Source organism: Lepidochelys kempii, chromosome 2, assembly GCF_965140285.1.
Source record: "Lepidochelys kempii isolate rLepKem1 chromosome 2, rLepKem1.hap1, whole genome shotgun sequence".
Taxonomy (NCBI): domain Eukaryota; kingdom Metazoa; phylum Chordata; order Testudines; family Cheloniidae; genus Lepidochelys; species Lepidochelys kempii.
This window is the reverse complement of record NC_136381.1, coordinates 230099806-230123228: the sequence shown is the minus strand read 5'-3', so window position 1 is coordinate 230123228 and position 23423 is coordinate 230099806. Positions and strand designations below refer to the sequence as shown.

General features: G+C 40.2%; 1 protein-coding gene across 5 annotated transcripts in view; it reads left to right on the top strand.

Moving 5' to 3' along the window:
• Window positions 1–23423, top strand: part of CUBN (cubilin) — a 226786-nt gene that overhangs the window by 30817 nt on the left and 172546 nt on the right. For all 5 annotated transcript variants that reach the window (XR_012157573.2, XR_013635417.1, XM_073334127.2 and 2 more), the window contains 9 exons: window positions 1319–1553; window positions 3149–3330; window positions 5510–5672; window positions 5868–6058; window positions 9303–9459; window positions 10359–10537; window positions 11191–11353; window positions 11658–11874; window positions 13190–13320. Coding sequence is in view for 3 of the 5 variants with exons in the window: in XM_073334127.2 (XP_073190228.2) it covers window positions 1319–1553; window positions 3149–3330; window positions 5510–5672; window positions 5868–6058; window positions 9303–9459; window positions 10359–10537; window positions 11191–11353; window positions 11658–11874; window positions 13190–13320 (1618 nt within the window). In the remaining 2 variants the exon portion in view is untranslated. The remainder of the gene's footprint in view (window positions 1–1318; window positions 1554–3148; window positions 3331–5509; window positions 5673–5867; window positions 6059–9302; window positions 9460–10358; window positions 10538–11190; window positions 11354–11657; window positions 11875–13189; window positions 13321–23423) is intronic.

The window sequence follows — 23423 nt, the reverse complement described above, 5'->3', positions numbered from 1 at the left end:
TTTTGTCCCCAGTGTCAGGGTGACCCCAGGGTTTATTTCCTATTGCCATCACACCCTCATGTTCACATCCTATGCAAACGGGCTTCCACTGTGTGGGCTTACAATGCTTATTTTACATGTGAACCAAAGCAGACAGGTGAATCCTTTATCTGGTCAAAACCTGCTTGTCAACCCTGCTTTGATTCAGACTTTAAAATGCATTTTCCAGTGTATATACACATCTGTACATACATCTCACAATAATTATGTTAATGATTACGACATAAGCTTTTTCTAGATACCTCACTTGACCCTCTTTGGATAAATACTATGAAAGCAATATGCAAAGTATAGTGAGTTTGTTAGGCCTGTTAGGAGTTACTGTTACAGAACAGTGAACTCTTCGCCCATTGGCACCAATGGGCCTCCATGTCACACAAATATATTTTATGCCTACACATATATTCTGATACTAATTTGGGATCAAATTTTCTAATTTTATTTTAAAAAATTGTAAAGCATTTCCGTTCCTGATTAAGAATAAGATTTCTTGACCGAGGATTAACTTTTCTTGTTTTTTAATTTTTATACTTCAAGAATACTAATTAACCAATCTCTGTTGATTACTGAAAGTTTATGAAGAAGGCTAAATGCCAGATCCTCAGCTTTAAATCCATATAGCGCCATTGACGTCAGTAAAGCTACGCTGAAGTACACCAGCTGATGATCTGGATCTAACTAAATTGTCATATGCCATTATTTGGCTACAGTAGGTTCATAAAAGGAAGAATTTATATCCACAAAAGAGCCTTTAGTTTTGTAGCTGAAAGGAAGATACTAAAACAATATAAAGAATGGGAATATGCTTGTTAATTAATTACATACCATAAAGAAAATAACACGGTGAAACTCTAATCAAATATTGCTAGGTTATCCTGTATTTCAAACTCTTAACATTATACCATCAAATTTAGCTGTGAGGATCCAAAAATTAGTATCCTGAGTAACTATTAGTTTATAGGAATAGTAATATTAGGAATTAAGTCCTCCTAGACAACTTTTCTGTCTGTCTGGATCTTTCTGTATCTCCTTTCCTTTCTTTTGACCTTTATTATTACTTAATACCTTCCTTTGTCTTGGGTTTTTTGTTTGTTTTGTTTTCTTCAGGAAATTTCATAATTGCTCTGAAGCTTGTCACTGATGTGCACAATTGTGTGGACAGGTATATCTGCTCCATACAGGGTTACTGTGTAAACAATGTCTACATCACTCTTACAATTGAAACTTTAGACCACAGATGGACAAGTAAAATGATCTAATTTATGCTATTTCCTGTTAGATTCTGCGTATTACTTTCCCATTCTTCCAACTGGAAGCACACAGCAGCTGTAATTCTGACTTCCTTCAAATTCATGATGGGTCCTCAGCATCAGCATACATGCTGGGAAAATACTGTGGCTCATCTCACCCTGCTGAGCTTTTCAGTACCCATAATTCCTTGTATTTCTGGTTCCGTTCTGGCCACACAATTAATGCAGGAGGATTTACAGTTAAATGGGAGTCTCGAGAACCAGGTAAGTTTTAAGAGATGTCAGGTAATGTACCAAAAAAGGGGGAAAAGGTCATTATGTCCTACTTGGTTAGTAAAGGTCAAGAGCTGAAGGACAAAGTTTGACTAAGAGTAAGATAGAAAAGATGGCCGATGAACTATCTGTAGATTCTCTGAATCAAATTCTAACTAACAACTACTGGCTGGACAATGTTTGCTAGGATTTTGCTTTAGTTTTTAAGGTTGTTTTGCTCTTTCTATGAGGGATTCTCAAAAGTTTATTAGGATCCTAGGTTATGTGTTCCTGGGGACTTTGAGATTTTTTATTATCATTTATCCCCTGGGCAAGTAAGTTTTTTGTCTCTGTCACTGTCAGTTTGCAGAAGGCTAAGATAATGAGAATAAAAAACATAACAGTTTTCTATCAAAATTTCAAACAATTTGACTTTCTCTCTGCAGTTATCTCTTATGTCTGAATTCCTGAAAACAGCATTTGCATGATCTTTTGGTGGACTGGGCAATTCCTTTCTCAAAGTAGATCATTAACTTGGGCCTCTTTCAGGACAGCTAGGGAAGGGCAAATTCATGTTACCTAATTTCAACCCCCCCACACACTCTGGGTTTGAAAGCTTGACTAGAACTTTAAAATTATTGTGTCCAAGTACTGCCTAGGCGGGATCACAGGGAAAAAAAGGGGATAGAGGAGAGGGAGGGAATACATCCAGTGAGTAAAATGCATCAGAGAAAAGGCATCAATAAGAGAATGAAAAAAGAGCCAAAGGTAGATCAAAAATGTTTATTGAATAAACTAGATATAGCATGTGTACAACATACAAATCACCCACTAGTGCTACCCAGTCTTTGCTGTGGGAAGGATTATTCCTCTACCCTGAGTACATAACACTTGAATTGGAAAAACTTTAAAAAAAAATGGTAACAACTTTGCAGTAGCATAAAAAGTGGGGGATTAGGTTTTAAAAAAAAGCTCACACAGTCAGCCTAGTTCTGTGAACCCCAGAAGAGGCCTGTGTGTTTGCTTGTTCCATCTCTCACGATATTTTCACTAAGTTACTGAGTTACACAATTTTTTTAAAAATTGGAGCTGTGCATCTGCAGGCTGGTCTACACTGATGACATACATCAGCATAGCTATGTCACCTAGGGGTGTGAAAAATCCACACACACACCCAGACATGTTGCTATGCCAACCTAAATCCTGGTGTAGATAGTGCTAGGTTGATGAAGAATGATTCCACTGACCTAGCTACTGCTTCTCGGGGAGGTGAATTACCTACACCAAAGGGAGAACCCCTGCCACTGGCATAAGGAATGTCTACAGTGAAGTGCTACAGCAGAGCTACAGCTGCACCACTGTAATGTTTTCAGTGTAGACACACACCTTTAGAAAATATTTGGGGTTCTATTTTTATTGTTCATGGATTTCCTTAAATGTAAATCTTGAGAAGGAAAACAAATGGGTTGATCTGATATATCTGATAGCCTAAAACAGTCCATAAACTCCATCATTAAGGGTGGATTTAGATTTGGCAGTTACGTACATTCTAACTAAGTTGGATGAAAGAGTGAAGTAATTCTGTGGGTTTCTTTCCCCCTGTTTAGAATGTGGTAGTGAACTAACAAATACTTATGGCTCAATAAACTCGCCGGGATACCCTGGTAACTATCCTCCTGACAGAGATTGTTACTGGACCATCTCAACCAATCCAGGCCTTCTCATCACATTTGCCTTTGGCACACTGAGTCTAGAGCATCATGATAATTGCAGCTATGACTATCTGGAGGTAAAATTTCATCATTATGGCAATGTTATTGCAAAGCAAAATATTACAACCTTTTCGTTTCAGACAGAAAAGTAATGCTGGCAAGATAACTCACAAGCTGAAATAGTCACTCACTACTCATCAACCACACAGACACATACACAACAAGAGTGAAATCCTGCCCCATTGAAATCAGTAGAGGAAGGCAGTAAAAGTTTTGTTACTGACTTCAGTGGAAGCAGGATTTTGCCATGAATCGCTGGTGGGAAACTTATTTAGCCTCAAAAAACCCAGTCTCTAGAATTCTGGTCAAACATACACCCGCAGGGAATTAATTGTATCAACAAAAAGTGTGAGAGAAATAAATATTGTACCACAGTACATGGCTTGACATGTGAGAGTTAGGCCACGTCTCAGATGCAAAGTTTTCTACTGTATCACAGTTACAGAAATGTGAAAAGGGAAGTGTTTCAAGGAGCATTTACCACTTGCGTTGGGCAAATCATTGATTTTTCAGTTCAGTGGCCAAACTGAAAAATCAAAACATGGGGTTTTTTGTGTTTACCCAGAATGACAATTTTGGGGTTTTTTTCCTTGCTGAAACTAAAAACAAAACAAATCATTCAGAGTGGAATGAAATTTTTTGTTTATTTTTCAGGATTTTTTATCCTTTTGTGTTTTTTATACTTAAATCTAGCTAAAATTCTAAACAGAATGTTGTTTTCAAGGAAAAGTTGAAGCATTAGTGTTGAAAATGTCAAAAAAATTCAATTTTTTTCAGAATTTTTTCCAAACTTTTTTTCAGCTGAAACTGTTCGCTGAATTCAGCCTGAATTGGCAAACAGTTTATGTTGATTGGAAACTGCATTTTTCAACAAATAAACTATTTGCCAATTTTTTTTCACCCATCTCTGTTTACCATTAGAAAAAAATGCTGAGTCATTTCTGAAATATTGGGACACATCTTAAAAGGCCAGCAAATATGGCTTTTTGAAACCTTCAAGTAGTATAAGCATCTAAATCACTACACCAAGAAGGATTCCTTCCCGTTGTGTCTGGAAAGCTTCCTTTCTGTGAAATTAGCCATAGTGTATGCAAACTGTTGTATATTACTGGAATCAATTATAATCGCAAATGGCATCAGTCATTCAATGAAGGAATAAAGAAACAGATTTAACTGCCCCCGTTAGTGTTTTATTGAGGCTATCTAGAAAATGTGTGATGGTATAAAAGCTCTATCTTACATTAGTGAAAGAGGGTATTTTTCCAGATTAAGTATCCAATAGTAGTAGTTCTTCTGAATGATAACATAGATCTTAAAATCCTTAATTCTGATTGATCAAACCAGTCACATGATCGTGGTTACTTTCCAACACTGCACTGTTTGGAACCTACTTCTGTGAGTGTGTCTGTTCCATAACGATAATAATCAAACACATTTTTCTTATTCTGATTGTCTTCTTTAGCTATATTTAAATGTATTCACAACAATAACCAAAGGGCTGGGCTATCATCTTACAGTACAGGCTGAGTGAGAGGCATCATGTACCTGCATGTCCCCAGGAGCAGGACAGGAAGTAATGCAACTAAGATCTGTATTATCTGCTGCTGGATCCTCTCTGCTATTGAGTGACTGAAGAGAGATCTAGCACAACCTCTCCTGGAGCTGGGTATCTGGGAAAGGTGGAGGAGGAATGGGCAACCTGTAAGCAGCTGTGAATTCCTGTCTCCTCATAAAAGGAGGTTCACTTCCTTTTGTAAACTTAAGATCTGTAGAGTTGGAAGAGAGCGTGGCCTCCAAAATTTTTTGTGACTCCCCAAACCACTGCCACCAGAGAGGATGATTCCAGGAAAACTTTGCAAGGTGGATCTCATAAAGTTTCCCTCCCCTTCCATCCATTCAGTGAATGATCCCTATGTCATTCAGGTCAACACTGGAGTGATTTATTAGGGGCTGGGTCCCATAGTCCTTCAACATCCAGTGGAAATGCAGGATTGGTGATTTAAATGGGAGTTTTGAATGTGTGAAAACAGCAAGGCCATGCTGTGATTTACCAGCTTTCCCTCCATCCAGTAACCTTCAATCACTAATGAAACCTCCTATGAGTTCCCATGCTAAGATAACTTTAGGTATATTGAAATTGCCCACAGTTGGCTTATATCTGACAACCCTATGCTGAGGATTAATACTTTTGTTTAGATTCGAGATGGCCTCCTTCCACAAGACTCCATCCTCGGTAAATATTGTAGCACCAATTCTCCTCCCCCACTTCAAACCTCTGGCCCATATGCATGGATTCACTTTCATTCTGATGGCTCAGTCACCGACAGAGGCTTCCACATTGTCTACACTACATCGCCTTGTAAGTACAACTGTGCATTTAACTTATGAATATGGCATTTCCAAAATTACTGTGTCTAGAAATAGTCTGGAAATAGAAACAGGCAGGGTCATGGCGGATTCTATCCCAATTATCTGCTGTTTGACTTGCAGCCAGCATTTAGATATATGATCCATCTGAGGTCTCAAATGATCAATTTATTTTTATTTAACACAGCGGATCCCAATTGTGGAGGAAACTACACAGACAGTGGGGGAGTTATCATGTCCCCTTACTGGCCTAACCCATATATTAACAACAGGCAGTGTATCTACGTTATCCGACAACCACCAAATGAAAAAATCTACCTCAACTTCACTCACATGGAGCTGGAAAGCCACAGCGGCTGTTCTTGGAATTATATTGAGGTGACTTTTATTATTTTGTGGTTTTGAAATGTTGATTATCTGTGTGCATAAAACTGTAAAGCAAAATTTCTTCCTAAGATACAAGAGAGTAGATATCTCTTTTTATTAGGGTTCAAAAGCCACAATGGCTAAGAAGCAGGCGATATGCAATCAGCATGAGCCAAAGGTGAGTGAATATGAGAACCCAGCTAGGATTAGGTTGACTCTGTCACTCCACATAATCAGGATGGGGTTTGAGCCTTGGGTTAATGTGTACCAAATACAAGATAAGCATAAATAATACCAAGGCCAAGAAGGCACTGTTTGGAATTCAGTGGGCTCATCTCTTGCTTGATATACTTTCGAGCAAACTGAGAACAGGTTCCAGTGAGCTCAGTATAGTGGATCTATTTCTACAGTGTTAGCCATAAAAGTTTGCTTATTAACATTGTTCCCTGTCTTTCTGCTTTAATTGGGAGGCTTTGGTTGGAATGAAGTGTAATTAATTTCTAAAATTAGAGGGAAGTCTGTATAATGAAAACAGACAGCTTTTGTTTGTCTGGCCTGCTACTTCTCTTGTCTAATTGCTGGCAGAACAGCAGCTAAACTCACAGAAGACAGAGAAACCAAACAATTTTTGTTGGGCACAATCAGATTGTGATTTATCAAGGCATTTACCTTGTTGTTTGCTGATCAATCTCAGGCAGTTTAGCTTTATCATACTTTTTCTGTCCTTTTCACCCCATCTCCTTCCATGCCCCCACTCAGATCCATTCAATCCAGAACAGAGGAACAGGGATGGAGTTTTATGACCCTGGAATAACCAGTCTGTTCAAAGCTGTATGGTTTTCTCAAGTTCTGGTCCCCCATCCCCCCAAAAATAGTTTTGTGGGCTCTAAAATATTCTCTCATAGGTATTTGTAGTAAAGTTTAAACTAGGGAGCTGGCTTTAGACTTTTAAATTCTTACTTTAAAATCAGTTTTTTGACAACTGTTTTCTCATTTTGAAAAAACCCAGAGGCTCATGTGCTCTGATGATAACAGGAAATCTGTGCAATTGCTATAGACATAGACACAGACACAGCTCATCGTTTCTGCTAGGGGGGATGTTTAGTCTCTGATTAAGGAAGCAGGAGCCTGAATCCCTGGAACTCCAGTATTCTAGAGAGAAACGAGACACAATATGTTTCTCAGTTAAGGAAGAATGTGTTGTAGCACAGCAAAGTCAGAGATAACTTGTTAGCAATGCCAGCTCCGTGTGAGATCAAATCAATTGGTTGCGGTGCCCTATGATCTTTGTTGCTGCTTGACTGAATTCTCATCTGTCTTTATAAACAAATCAATGCTTTCAGTGCTGTTGGGAAAAAACAGTAATGGAGAAGTATCAATTTACCTGAATTATGGTTCTGAAAATGTTCTCAACTCTCCTTCTAAACATTCTGGCCCAAATTCTGATCTCAGTGTCACCAGTGTAAATTCAGAGTAACTCCACTGGCTTAAACTGAACTCTCAGGAAGGTCACCATGACTGCCAAGGAGCAGAAAGCCATTCAGGCAGCTGGAGATCACCAAAGCTCAGCAGCACTGGAGCCATCTGCTTTTACCTCGCCATATATAGATCCAGCATAGGGTTCTATGCCATCCCCCATTCTCCTCCCAGCCCATGGTGTATGTACGTGAAGGGGGGAAATTGAGGGTGGTTGGAGTACTGCTGTGCCCTGGTATCATGACCTGTTCAACACTGCTGTCTCTAAGTCGCTACTACAGCCCTTTTACCACTCTAATCTGCCTCCCAGGACACTTGCTTATAAATACTGGATGATCTTGGCAGCTTTTCTTAACTATTAGAAGGCTCTGCAGATCTCTTCAAACCCACAAACTGACTATGCCTACAACTTCTGGGTTTGAAAATCCACTACACTTTTATTGAGCCAGATTAAACATAACATAAACCAAACAATTGCTTTCAGTAACCTGTCTACTTCTTACTCCACTAGGGACAGCCTCATCTTATAACAGCCCAACAGCACTTCCCTTCCTGATCACAGTCTAGCTCCCCGACTCCCTTTGTGATCCTGCTCCCTCTTTCTTCAGTAGACAATGGACAACCCTTCAAATTTCCCCAAAATTCCAAATGAGCAGTCTGGATTGAGCTTCCATCCACAAACCCAATCTCTACGCACCAAGCGGCATATATTATTTTTGGTCTTGATCCCACACATACCTCCTCATACAATTTCACTTAACATTTTTCTATAACATCTTTTCATATCAAACAATTTCAAGTAACATAATCCCTTCTCCACACCTCACCCCCAGTGGTTGCAATGGCTTCTTGGCTGTTGCAACTAGGTGCAACTTAGAACAGCCCCAGTCGCTCCATGCACAGCACTGGTGCTGCTGAGAAAATGGTCTTTTGTTTTCACAAGAATCTTTCTCTTCAAATCTGATGCCAATTCATGAGGCAATCGATAGAGTAAATTTCTCCCTTTATTAGTGAGTTGATTAATGTGTTTCAAGCCTAGTGGCAATGTAGGGTTTAAAAGCAGACACTGATTCCCTGGTGCACCCTGGCGTACCATCACTTTAATTCTAACACCTTGAACTTTTCAGATAAAATAATGAGATGTAATCAGTGTAACCATTATTACTGACACTGGAACTTAGAGCTGCACCCCTCATTAGTTATGCGTCTGCCTGGGTGGTCTTATGGCAATCCTTGTGGAGAACTCCCACTGAAGTCAATAGAAACTCTATGTACAGAGCAGGGAATGTATTTGTAATTTTAAATAGGGGAGACATTGCACTTAGAAGAAAATAAAAAAATCCTCTATTTTAGGTAGGAATTTCATGCCATGTAAATATTTAATCACTTAAACAGTGAGGACATTGCTTTTACCTCTCCAAAGATGGCTCTTTGGGCAGCATACAACATTAGCCTCATGTTGAGGCTTAGGTTCACAGACAAGCGTCCCATCTACTGGATCAACACTATTTTTGTTTGCTTTGGAAGTCTCCAAAGCAAATACTGACTGGCACTCCTTATTTTGGAAGACCTTACATGATCATATGGCTGTGAGAGTGTCCCTTTTGTTTACATTATTGTAACACTTAGCAGCTCTTTTTTATTACTGGAGCGTAATGACAAAACAAATGACATGCTATTCAGGGGTTTACAATTGATGATGGTTTTATGGATGCATAAAAGTATTGAGTTACAGTTTTATTACTGACTTAGTTTGTTTGATTTTATTTTTGCTGATTAGGTTCGAGATGGCGACTCTGAAATGTCTTCTATCATCAACAAATTCTGTGATAGCACATTTCCTTCTCCAATCACTTCCACTAGCAACAGCCTGTGGATCAAATTTAAGTCAGATGCTTCTGTGCAAAGGGCTAGCTTCAGAGCAATTTATGAAGTTGGTAAGAGAAACTGGTGGCTGGAAAACTGAACTGACCTCTAGATTGGGGACCTTCTAGCATTTGTATATGATTTAATTCTCATCTTAAGTCCCCACATTGTACTGAGGGTTTGCTGCACATTATTTACATATGATATCACATCGCACTATTCTGAAATCTCTACCCCCTGATCTTCACTTGTTCTGCATCTTTGACACAAAAACACTATGCCATATATCAGTGAAGATGGATCTACCCATAATATTCCCAACACAAAACTTTAAAAGCAAGGAAATGAAAAGTTGAGACATCTATCAGTACATGTATTTATTTAGATTTCTAGAAATGCTTAAAAGGATGGCTATTCATATACCCTGGGCACCCTTAAAGTAACTTAAAGTACATGCTGTATAGTCTGTTTTTCTCTGCAAAGGTAGACCCTCATCACTGGCACAAGCACCAAATACAGCAGATAATGAATAACCTTATTTTTGCCCTGTAAATGTGTCCACTTTCAACACTCCTTTTCCCAGACTCACCTCCAACAGATGAGACATCCACCTCTCCCCTCCTGTTGTGTGCCATCCCCTTCCCTCATTCCTTCTGCACAAGTCTGTAAAACCAAATACAGTCAAATTTGGGGAAGGAGACAAATGTGTATTTTCACTTGGAGTTTTCATGGACATGATATCACCGCTGTTCCACATTCAGTTATGCAGGTTTAGGTTTAGTCACATAATAGTGACTTTTTAAACAAACAGCCCCCTCCTAAACCTATCTGAATTATCCATAGCAGATAGAGACATGTGTTTTCAATGGTTATTTTCTTCCTCCCCCCTAAATGACATTTAATCTACATCCCAATGTACATTCCTTGTAAACATTCATTCCAGCTGCTAACTCTTAATTTTTCATTGCAGCCTGTGGGGGCATATTGTCTGGAGATGGTGCTATTCATTCCCCATACTATCCCAGGGCTTTCCCTCACCAGAAAACCTGTGAGTGGATCATCTTCCAGCCAGAAGGCAATGCAGTGATTCTTAATTTTATCGATTTTGGCATTCGAAATATCACTACCTGTGACTCAGATTATGTGGAGGTAAAGAATATTAGTACATACTTATTGTGAATTACAAACAAATATCATATGCATGCCTCTGTCATGTACCTATGTCTGTCAAAAAGGAAAAGTGTGGGTGAAGAGGTACATAAACACCTATTTCCTTGCACAAATGAAATCTTTTCCTGACTCACTAGGTGAGCCAACCTTCTTCTTTTGAATGCTCCTTTGATAAGATGACCTTTCTCCATCTATATTTTCTAGAATAGGAGCTATCAATGATGCATAACTATATCTGGATAGATAAGGCCTGATTCTCCACTCCTTGTATCCCATGTGCTACCTACTGGCGAAGAGCTCCAGGCAGCTGGAATGCAAGCGTTGCGCCATCGGGTTCCTTTAGGCCAGAAGAATTCTCAGCTGCCCCTCCACAGCAGCTTTAAGGCCACTGTGCCGGTGCCACACATTTATATATTAATGTTGGATAGGATCTGACCTGCTGAATAGTTTAATGAGGTGGATGAGCCACTGTCTTCTCCATGGTAGCTTTTAACCTTTTAGCTCTTCCTACTTGTTTCCAAGACTATTTTGTACTGTTTGTGTGCATTGAGTTAATTCATCTACATTTTATAGCTACTTGGCAGTAATCGAAACAAGTTTTCATGGGCTGTTTTGAATACATTGTCTTTCAGGTCAGAGATGGCAGCAGCTCAGAGTCTCCTCTTTTGGCGAAATACTGTGGCACAGATATACCTTCAGCAGTGCAGTCCACATGGAATTATCTCCATGTCAAATTCAGAGCTTCCTCTGCTACAAATCTTGGATTCATGGCTGAATACCGGCCATTAGATAGAGGTAAGAGTTGAGATCTTTCACCCTCTGGCTATTGGTCCTCTATGTCCTTGTGTGCCACCAGTTCAAATGGATGAGCAAAGGAAAACCACATATTGAAATCAGTGGGATGTCAAGTTGTATGACAACGAAGCAGGAGACCTAATTTGTGAAAGAAACAATGTAGAATCCTTTCAAAAATTCCGAAAGAGATGATGAAAGAAAAAAATCATGTTTTTAATTTTCAGAAACCATTAACTAATTTTATAGGTGTCTTCTTCTGGAAACATTATTTTAGTTAACACATTGTTGTTTTAAAACTTTCTAGCATGTGGGGAGACTCTCATTGGGCCAGAAGGGACCATTACAAGTCCTGGTCATCCAATCATCTACCCACATGGTGTTAAATGTGCATGGACTATCTCAGTACAGCCTGGGCACCTTATCCGCCTGACATTCACATCATTTAACTTGGAGTTTGATTACAATTGCACCAGAGACTATCTTGAAGTATATGACAATGGTACTATGACAAGGCTTGGAAGGTGAATATGCCTATCTAATCTATTTAATCTACCTACCTACACAGCTGCTGTCACTGTCTTCTTTTTGCTCCTCAGTGGATCTGTTCCTTTGGTATCAAGGTGTTCAACATAGGCTCATTTTACTGAAAGCAGCTAAAGATTTGTATTATTCAGCAACTATTATTCCATTTAACATAGTAAAGGCAAGGTTTAGGAGGGGTAATATTTTTCCTGTCTGTCTTTTATTGGGCCAAGGGATGTGAACTGAATTTGATACTATTGAATGAGAAATTAACTTTTCTGTAAGGCAGTGGTTCCCAAACTGGGGGTACCGCTTGTTCAGGGAAAGACCCTGGCAGGGACGGCCAGTTTGTTTACCTGCCGCGTCCGCAGGTTCAGCCGATTGCGGCTCCCACTGGCCGTGGTTCGCTGTGCCCGGCCCCTGGGGGTTGCGGGAAGTGGCGGCCAGTACGTCCCTCGGCCCGCACCACTTCCCGCAGCCCCCATTGGCCGGGCACAGCAAACCGCGGCCAGTGGGAGCCGCAATCGGCTGAACCTGCGGACGCGGCAGGTAAACAAACTGGCCTGGCCCGCCAGGGGCTTTCCCTAAACAAGCGGCGTCACAAGTTTGGGAAACACTGCTTAAGGGATGGCAATCTTATGGGCAGATTTTCACATTTGCCATTGCCAAGCAATAGAATTTCATGTATGCTTTTTTAAGGTCATGGCAACAGGTTTAAATCCACTCTTAATATTGTTTCTTCCTTTGGGATGCAGGGAAGGAAATAATTTTTAATACCAAGTAGCAGAAGCAGAATCGGTGAAAATTGGGTACCTGAAGAAACAAAAAGGCTATAACACGGGCTAAATCTTAGACTTTATAGTTTTATATTATTTATTGATCCATTTACAATGCCTCCTCATGTGTGTTTATATCAGTGAATAAATGATTGCACTTCAGATTTTTATTTTCTTACAAAAGGTAACATATTTTTATACTCCCATAGCTCAAGAACAACGAAACTGGTTTGGTTCAAAATTTCAAATACAAATAGAAATTTGGGCTGAGGCCAAAAGATGAAAAATGTTATCCTTCCAGTAGCTGGAAAATCAGGAGCAAGTGAATATGGGGTTATAATGGAGTTTATTTCACCATATTAGTTAGTCTTTTTGGAAGACTAATCTGATGGGGACCAATCTATCTCCCTCTAAAGTCAACAGAAAATGACCCAGCTACAGGCTTCTGGGGAACATTGAATACTTTTCTATTAATCTAGATACTATACAATATTGATATATATACTCAATACATGTTATCTCTTTTGACTTTTTATAGGTATTGTGGAAGATCAAGTCCACCATCACTCACCAGCAGTGGCAACATAATGATGTTGTACTTTGTGACAAATCACAACATTGCCTCTGAGGGGTTCTCAGCTAATTATATCTCAATGAATGCTTCCACAGGTAATACAGCAGTGTGTGCATTATGCAGATTAATCCTGTCAAGCCTTAATTGTAAACACACACTAGAAAAACAAGACACATTTTGTTTTTTTAATTACTGTCCCTGCTGTCTCCTCCACCCATCTTTATTTACAGCTTGGTTCACTGGCCTTTTTTCTAGCTGGGGAGGATGAGCCAGGCAGAAAGCAATGTCTCCAGGCAACACCAATGGTTTCTGTAATCACTGACATGGCAGGATTGCATAGGGTAGTTAGGAATATTATTTCTGAAGTGACATAGGAGTGGAAGTCTCATTGACATTCAACTGACTGTGCGGGGTTTTTTTTTTTTTTGGTCCCAAGCAAACACACCAGGAACAGGAGTGCTTGTCAAAGGTATAAGGGCACCAAGTGCCAGAGTGACATCCTGGAGAATGAAGTCTCCTCTCACTGCCCTGCCAGAGAAGTCTGTTCCAGAGTAGCCACCTTCTGGGGAGCAAAGTCAATCTCCAAGCCCTTCATTCCCTGACTGCTCTGAACCTTTGAGCATTATGAAAAGCCCTGGTTAGTGTGCAGAGTTTCTGTGATGTGTACGTCTGCCTGACCCTTTGGACAGTGCTAAAACCACCATGCCCATTACAGAGGTCACATAGAAGTATTCAGAAGGTAACAACTTTGTTATCGTTGACCTGAGCTGTATTTGAACCAGACCAGCAACCTCAAGGTGAAATGCTATATGCGAACACTACACTCGTTACTAATCCTCTCACTGCTAATCCCTGCCCCATGGAAATGCAGTTCGGTCTTAGAAATTAAATATCCCTGCTGACTGAGTGTGCACTGGTGATACACCACCTAGCCTGTCTATTACTAAGCGTAGGATCCTGAAATCGGTCACTCAATATTCTTTAAAAGATCTTCCTCATTTAGGTGGGGATCTTGCTTACTAACCGACCTTCTAACTGCTAGCACTGAAACAAGATTCTGGCAAAAAGCTCTACCTTTGGCTGGGCTGGTTTGGAGCAGCTGGCACAAGAGTAGCAGGAAAATGACTTGCCTGATGTAGTGAGATTCAGTTGCTTAGAGACCTCCAAACAGGCCGGGGCAATTACAGCCAGTGGAGAAGCAGATCCCAGACAATGTGTGAGATACAGACTGTGCTGTGTGACCACGTGTGGTCCCCATATGCAAGGAAGGAAATGGTCTGACTGTGTCTACAGCTGCCCCCCCTGTGTGCAAAGTTTTAGTTTGAGTGAAATATTTTAATCAAAAAGCATTAAAAAAGGAAAAGTGCGATAACTCTTCTTGCCAAGTTTTCGTTCTGTGTTTGTTTTCAGTAAGTAGTTTGGTACAAGCAGAGGCCTCATTAAAGCCCCAGTTCTAACACCTTTGCTCACTTTCAGTGGAGCGGATTCATGTGCACAGTCCCATTATAATGATTTTATTATTTCTGTTAGAGTTGTGTTTGGAGGCCCCAGTCAGGGTTGGGGCTTCATTGTGCTAAGTTCTATGCAACACAGAGTAGGGCCCTGTCGAGCTCACAGGCAACAGAAAAGACCCAAGAGTGCATGTAGCGAACAGTGGGAAGAGGCAGGGGTGGAGGAATGAGGGAAATAGTAATTAGAACTTGTATGCACATGGGTCATCTGTGTGCACAGCTAGATGGTTTTCAGTTGGGGTTTGTTGTATGTGTGCTGTATTTTTAATGAGATAAATATCAAAAGTCCGCAGCAGTCATCTCTGTAGCTATATGTACTGTTGTACTTGACATAGCTGCCCAGTCTCCTTTTGTTTTAGATTTTGAGCAAAATATCCACTCTCCCAGCTACAGCTCAGGCAGTTTGACTGTTACTTCATCTCTTGGGAATGTGTGTGGGGGTCTGGTCGAGATTTTGCTTCCTGCCATTGCTTTTGCTTCACCACTAGTTAGTGTCTACTTCCAAATGATCCGTTTTCTCAGCTGCCTTCATTCATATGTTAGTTATCTGGCATGAAGAGAGGAAAAATCATTAGCAATTAAGATTTAATGGGAAACATCCCAGCTAGGAACCTACTATCAGCCTGAAACTAATGTAGGAACAGATTTATACAGTTTTTCTCTCTCGAAGAAAAACCTTAGAGTATGAAAACTTTCTGGGTTTTTACTGACACAGAAATCATGAAACCTTTCCTCTTATTTTGAAACAATAAGTTATTATTGTAAACTGTCCCTCCATTTTGTTAGGCGGCTGCTACAGCTGCTGCACTATCAGCATGAGCATGTTAAAAGAAAACGGTCTATTGGCATATGTTTGCAGGCTCCAACCATGCTTTTGTGTAAGTGTCTCTATTGGTGGTTAATATCGCACTTTCTCCCCCAACCCTGTATGACAGGCTGTTGCATTTAACCAATGGCCTTTTGCAATAACATAATATTTTCTGAACAGAACAGCTACTTGTCATGACTCTCTGTACTCTCATAGTTTTTCTCATCCCTTTCCGACTGCTTCTTCAGCAGCTGCTCCTGCTATTTGTCAGTGCTCAGACAGTTTCTGTTCTTAGCTCTATTCATGTCTTCCTATGTTCTCTCCCTGGACAACCTTACTGGTGAACTTGTGGCTTCCGTAATATCTCCTAATTACCTCGGCCCTTCGGTCCAGTTTCACATCTTCAACTATCTACCTGCCATCTTCACCTCCATGTCCCCCCATCATCGTAAATTCCACAAGATGGAAATTGTATTTCTTCTCTTTCATCCCAAACTCTGCCATATGTGTCACTATTAACATGATCTGAACTGTCTGAACGGACTTTCCATGTCTGATTTAGATTATAAATCCTTGGGGAGAGGGACCATCTCCTTTTACATTTATACACTGCCAAACAAACTGACGACGCTTAATGAGATCAACATTTTCAGAAGTGTTCATACTCATTTGGTATGTCTTGGTTTGGCGTTCCCAACTCGAGATCCCTAGGCCCCAATTTTCAGACTGAGGGTCTGCCATCTCTGATTGTGGGTCCACAGCACCTCTGAAAATGAAACTCTAGGTGTCTCAAAGTGGGCACCCCAAAATCGAGAGAGACAATTATTTGTCTTCTTATGAAAATTTGACTACATATAAATCAGAATAATCTAATGCAGGGGTTTTCAAACTGTGGGTCGGGACCCCAAAGTGGGTCATGGCCCTATTTTAATGGGGTCATCAGGACTGGCTTGAACTTGCTGGCACCCAGGGCTGAAGCCCAAGCCCCACCACCCAAGACCAAAGCCTGAGGATTTCAGCCCTGCATGTTGGGACTCAGGTTACAGGCCCACTGCCTGGGGCTGAAGCACTTGGGCTTCAGCTTTCCCCCACCTACTCCCCTGCCTGGGTCAGTGGGGCTCGGGTGGGCTCAGGCTTCAGTCTCCCCTCCTGGGGTTGTGTAGTAATTTTCATTATAAGAAGGGGGTCGCAGTACAATGAAGTTTGAGAACTCCTGATCTAATGTAAGCTTAAACTGAAGTTGACAGAGGAGAATAGGAATGAACTCTTATGGTTTCAACTACCAGATGATAAATGATAGCCTCCTACAAGTTTCAAAGAAATTTTTACAAGCAAAAAGGAAGATTTAAAATGTCCTTTTGCAGAAGGCAGGAATTCTTCCTTCCCCAGAGGGCATCCAGGTTTCAGTGAGTGCTGCAGCATGCTGCAAATTCCTATAACGGGCATAGTGGGTCTGCACCAATACTGATGGTGCTGTAGTAGCAAGGGTTTGGCTGGACCAACAAAAGCAAGCTGATTCAGAGGTAGATGGGCAGTTTATAGGGAAATTGCAGCATTCTAGGAAGCCCTTTTCTATTTAATATCTACAATGGCTAGAGATGGGTGACCATAGTTGGATGAAATAAGAACTAACTAGAACCTTCACCGAAAATTGAAACCATACCTGAACCACTTTGGAGGTCTGAACATGTATGGCTGCTATTTCTCCCCCGTCTCTCCCACAGTTTATATTACACTTCTGTGTACATGTCTTGGTTTAAGCTGGGGCTTCATGCAGAAATATCACAAAAGAGCTAATGCTCTCTGTTTAATCTGACCTAAACTTGGAAGTATAATTTCCAGAACAATTTGTTTTTTTTCAGTTCAACTACTACAGTTTGGATAAGTATGGAAAAGCATCAGATAACTATCAAAATTTTTGGCTGTTTATCTGAACCAAACCAATTCTCTAAACCTCCTAACATTGGTTGTCTGCTAATAATAACCCCTTAGAAAGCTGAAACTAAAATCTGTTTCCCTGTAAAGATACTTTTTTGTTCTTTGCACACACAAAATATTACTGTAAATTTGCTCATGAATGCTGATCTGCTGACGTTCATTTTTAATCTTAGAACAAAGAGCTCTGAAGCTGCCTTGGTGTAAAAGAAATACACACACACACTGAATTAGGGGGACTTAGCTAACTGATGCAATTGCCCACTCCTATCAAATTATATCAAATGTTAAGTCTTCTGTCTTTAAGATTTATATTCATTTCATACCTATCCAATTATGTGTGGGCAGTATGTACTTATATTTGAGAAAAGAAGAGGATATATACCAGTGCTGTGGATTTTTTGAAGTCTAACACACTTTTTTTCCTGCTAAGAAAATATGGTTCTAATCATGTTTCTTGTGCAACAAGTATCTTCCATATATTTTCAGCTACAGTTTGTGAGCCAACTGCATTGTAACCAATATCAGAACAGGTCAAAGTAGTTCTGGTTTATATTAGATGTTCCAATGGGAAGAATAGAAAAGTAGTGGCCTTAAATTGTTCTACAGAGACTGAGCTATTGAAAAGATGAACAATGTTATCGTATAAAAGGGAACAAATATGAGTGAAAGGGCATTTTCATGTAAAATAAAACTTCCTTTTTGCATCTTTATAGTGTAGGAAAGAGTGTTTTTGTTGGCATGTATTATTTGTAATATATTTATTATTAGTTCTGATAACACAGCCCAAGAATAACAGCAGACAGAACCTTGATACCATCAGTATAGTTCTTGTCAAAAAAGCAAACAGAACACTGGAATATGTAGCCTGGGGCATGGAACACTATCTGGAAAGTTCCTGAAATCTCTGAGCTAGTGGGGATAAGCATACCAAATAGTAGAAACATGAGTGCTATTTGGCCAGTCAAATACCACCTGAGTAATAGTCAGCTGTTTAACATGGTAAATAGGTCCAATGGCCTGTGATGGGGTGTTGGATGGGGTGGAATCTGAGTTACTACAGAAAATTCTTTCCTGGGTATCTGGCTGGTGAATCTTGCCCATATGCTCAGGGTTTAGCTGATCGCCATATTTGAGGCTGGGAAAGAATTTTCCTCCAGGACAGATTGGAAGAGGCCCTGGAGGTTTTTCACCTTCCTCTGTAGCATGGGGCACGGGTCACTTGCTGGAGGATTCTCTGCTCCTTGAAATCTTTAAACCACGATTTGAGGACTTCAGTAGCTCAGACATAGGTGAGAGGTTTTTCGCAGGAGTGGGTGGGTAAGATTCTGTGGCCTGCGTTGTGCAGGAGGTCAGACTAGATGATCATAATGGTCCCTTCTGACCTTAATATCTATGAATCTATGTACCTTATTCAGTGGAACTGTCCTGCCCTAGCAACGGAAGCTGGGCTTTCCCTCTATCATATTACATGAGTCATCTATTTGACTTTCAGGGACATGGTCTCATAGGAAACAAGCTGATATTGGATAGAAGTTTAGAGACCAGGGCCCAAATGAAAAGGACCTCTGAATGTGGTGAAGGCTATATAAATATCAGCATAGTTAGACCGACAGATAGACCTGAATATTCAACTCTTTTTCCATCTCTGCTGGCTAAACCACATTTAGACAACATGCAGTGAGCCTGGTCTTGCTCTCGAATGAAATCAATGGCCAAACTCTCAAAGGGTTCAATCCTGAATGGGGACAGGGGGCTTGGCACCTTGCAGGATCCAGCCGTAGTCTTCAGTGGGAGCACGATTGCGTTCCATATATGTATTTAATTATCCTTTGTTTATTCACAAATACCTGTTCTGTTTTTAGTCAAAGAAGGTTACATTTTATTCTTTCCTTTGTGGAGCTTTAGCTAGTCATTCTTAGCAAGAGCTTTTATCATGTTTTTGTGCCATTTGCTTTTTGGATGGAAATTTTGTTCACAAATTCCATATTTGACATACATATTCCACATCCCTCCCATCTGGGGTATGATGGGAGTGACTATGACTATGGTTTGAGATTTCTCAGCTTCTGTAGGACTAAGAGAAGACAGCACTGACTGATCAGAGAGGCCAGAGTTAAAGGAGGAGGTAGCTGGACATTATAACTTTGGTAGCTGGACAGTCTAACTTTGGTTTAACTGCGGTGCTGGTAAACATTTTTATGAAAATCATCCGCTTATTGACAACCCCGCCTGATGCGGGGCATCACTTTCTGTCAGATTAATTTGTATCTGCCAGCCTTATTATCTGCCATCAAATGTGGGCTATTCAAACTGAAATGAATCTGTATCAAAAGCAAATATGGCTTCAGACTCCTATCAGCTCCCTCATCTCTAGCATTAACATTTCCTTTCTTAGTTTCATTTTATTGCTTCCTTTCCTACTATTATCTGAGATTGGGAATAATTCCTTTCCTTAAATTTTCCCTGTTACCTGGAAGGTATTTATAGAGTATGATCATGAACAATCCCAGCACCAATTCTTTTCTTTTCTGTACTTTCTGGGCCAAATATTGCTTTCAGCTAGACTTCTGAAACCCCACGGGCTTCAGAAAGGCTGCACAAGTATAACCAAAGAGAAAATGTAGACTTGTAGGTCTAACTTTCTTGTTGATAGAATAGTGTAAATTCAACTCTAAGATGACACTTCAATGGACATTATCAGTAATTCCCATCGGGGGATGAGAGGGATGGACCTTCTCCCCTGCTGAGTGGGAAAAGATGGGAATTGAAAGTTGTATTTGGCAGATATACACAGAGAAGTCAAGGAGGGATGGCGATTCAGTTCAAATTGCTGTGACTAGTGTTTCTGAATAATGGGGTTGAAACACTTTACAAAGGACCTTTGTTCTCCTTCTCATCCCTCAGCTGTGGTTGGTAAAAATTTAAGTCAGTTAATGCCTGCCAGCAGAAGGCTCTCGAGCGTAGATGTGCTTTATCTACTGCCTGTGGAGAGGAATACACTTCATGTGGCGAGGTGGCTTCTTTTTCTTTTTTGTAAATATGCCGAACGTGATATAAAGAGCTAAGTGTTCGAGAATCTGTGTTCTTTTTTGGCAGTGTAAGATCAAACTAAAAGAAAAATCACCATTTTACCGATGATTTAATACTCTGAATTTTGCTTTGGATTAATAGGCATCATGGCAACCAATGAATATCCCTTTATTGGAACAGATGCTAACATCATTTTCTGTGCTGTGCATGGCTGCATGAGAAAGAAACATGAAACCTGACTTTTTTATTAGTATTAGTATTGGCAATGTTATGCCAGGTTGCAGTAGTTTACAGCCTTTTCTAGGGGAGCAAACGTTAATGTTGTACTGAAATCAGAACCCGATTCAGTGGGTTTTGAAAACCTCACACACTGGCAAAGAAAGATGTGTGATCATTCTGGACAAGTACCCTTTTCTTCTTTCTTTAGTGAACTTGAGTAGTATATTTAAAATGAATTGGGAATACATATTTTTCCAGTCTTTTATTAATCTCATCATGGCATCAGGCATTCTGAAACTTGGCAAAGGGTCCAGAGTTCCTCTTTCTGGCTGCTTACCTAATAATTTGCATTAGTATTTGCAAACCGAAGCTAGCACATTTCAAAGAAAATTGACTTTTTGATGCTGTGTTAGTGAGGGAAACGCAAAAGATGAGTACCCGTTCGTCAGCTGAAACCAGAGTAAGGGGAGCAATAGTAGTTGGGCTGGATGATGCATATGTAAGTAAGTAAGGCCATTTGGCACATTTACTCTTCTTATAATCTTTACAGCACTGTATCCGAAATGTGTTCTTGGCTCTGTGTAGTTGTAGCTGGAGGACTGACATGGGAGAGTCAGTTACTATAAGACCTGTCACGTTTCTCTTTCGATCTTTGAGTTCTGGTGCAAAATGTGGAACAAAAAATAACTTGCGGTTTGGATCGCCACCCAGGTTTGAAAATAGATTCCTTTCAGGGAAGCAAACATTAGTGATGCAGGGAAACTGGAACATCATTTCTCTTGAGGGACTGCAGTGGTTGCTCTTAAAAGTGGTGGTTAATGTTCACACTGAAATTACATCATAACATAACCATTTTAATACTCTCTATATTAGAACCTGGCATTCATTGTCTCAGCCCTTGAATGAAGGCACAACCGTAATACTGCCAGTCCCAAGCATTCAGAAATCATGAGCCAGGCCCCCAAATAATCATGACATTGACCTAAACATTTTGAGGGCTTGGGGTTTTTTTCCCTTTTAGGTCTTGAGCCTTTAGGGTGCACTTGATACACATTTTTGCGCTTCTATCTACAACCATGAGGGCTAGAAACGTACTTTATAAAATCACAAAATCATCTGACTTTAAGATTGGAGGCTTGAAGAAAAATGCCAAATATCATGAGATTCATGATACAATAATGAAAGTTGGCAACACTTGTGAAGGTATTGCACATTGGACTGATGAAGTACCAGAGATTTCATTGAAGGTGACCAAACTTGACCTTAAAATTACATGCATGCATTTGAGCATGTTTATGGATATGGCAGCTTTTCTAAATTACACATAAGTGAAATGAAAGAAATGACGTGTACGGTAATGCCATCAAGGCAGCATTGTCTGTCTCACCTACTGAGTAGAACAAAGTGTTCATAGTACTTCTCTTCACGTAGTCATTTGTACTGAGTGTGAGCCATGTAAAAAGATGTGCATGTCATATTTCTGATCACATATCTTAGCTTTTCATTTGATGAGAGGTTGGCGGAGTAAATCATAGCAAAAGGAAGAGTAAAGAGGGCTCACACAGTATTGGATTGAAGCAAGAGTTCAGTATTGTACTGTCAGTTTAGAAAGCATATTAGTTAGATCACATTTGTCATATTTAATCTTTCTAGATAATTAAAACACAGAGGGAATTTTTCACTTTTTATCCCTCAGATTGGTCATAGAATCATAGAATATCAGGGTTGGAAGGGACCTCAGGAGGTCATCTAGTCCAACCCCCTGCTCAAAGCAGGACCAATCCCCAATTAAATCATCCCAGCCAGGGCTTTGTCAAGCCTGACCTTAAAAACTTCTAAGGAAGGAGATTCTACCACCTCCCTAGGTAATGCATTCCAGTGTTTCACCACCCTCCTAGTGAAGAAGTTTTTCCTAATATCCAACCTAAACCTCCCCCACTGTAACTTGAGACCGTTACTCCTTGTCCTGTCCTCTTCTACCACTGAGAATAGTCTAGAACCATCCTCTCTGGAACCACCTCTCAGGTAGTTGAAAGCAGCTATCAAATCCCCTCTCATTCTTCTCTTCTGCAGACTAAACAATCCCAGTTCCCTCAGCCTCTCCTCATAAGTCATGTGTTCCAGACCCCTAATCATTTTTGTTGCCCTTCGCTGGACTCTCTTCAATTTATCCACATCCTTCTTGTAGTGCGGGGCCCAAAACTGGACACAGTACTCCAGATGAGGCCTCACCAATGTCGAATAGAGGGGAATGATCACATCCCTCGATCTGCTCGCTATGCTCCTAGGTCATATGATTTGTGCTCTTTTATGACATAAGTAATATTTCAGTAATATTCAGTAATAAGTAATATTTCAGAAAATTAAATAGGCAAATTTCAAAAGGTTTTATGAAATTAAATGTTATAATTATTAAATTCATCAGAGCAGAATGGTGATCCTGCTATTCGAGATATGAAGGGCCTGTGGCTTGCATCAGTTCTTATACTACTATGTAAAGTATTGGGCATTAAAGTGTAGCAGTAGTTTGTTACAAACTTAGGTTCCAGAGATCTGTTAAGGCCTGGTGAAACGGTTAAAGTTAGTCATTGCATTCTACTATCTGCTTCGACTGTACGTTGTAATTAGTGTAACTATGATCACTACATATGAAACATTCTATGAATTCTATCATGCATGCCATTATTCTTAT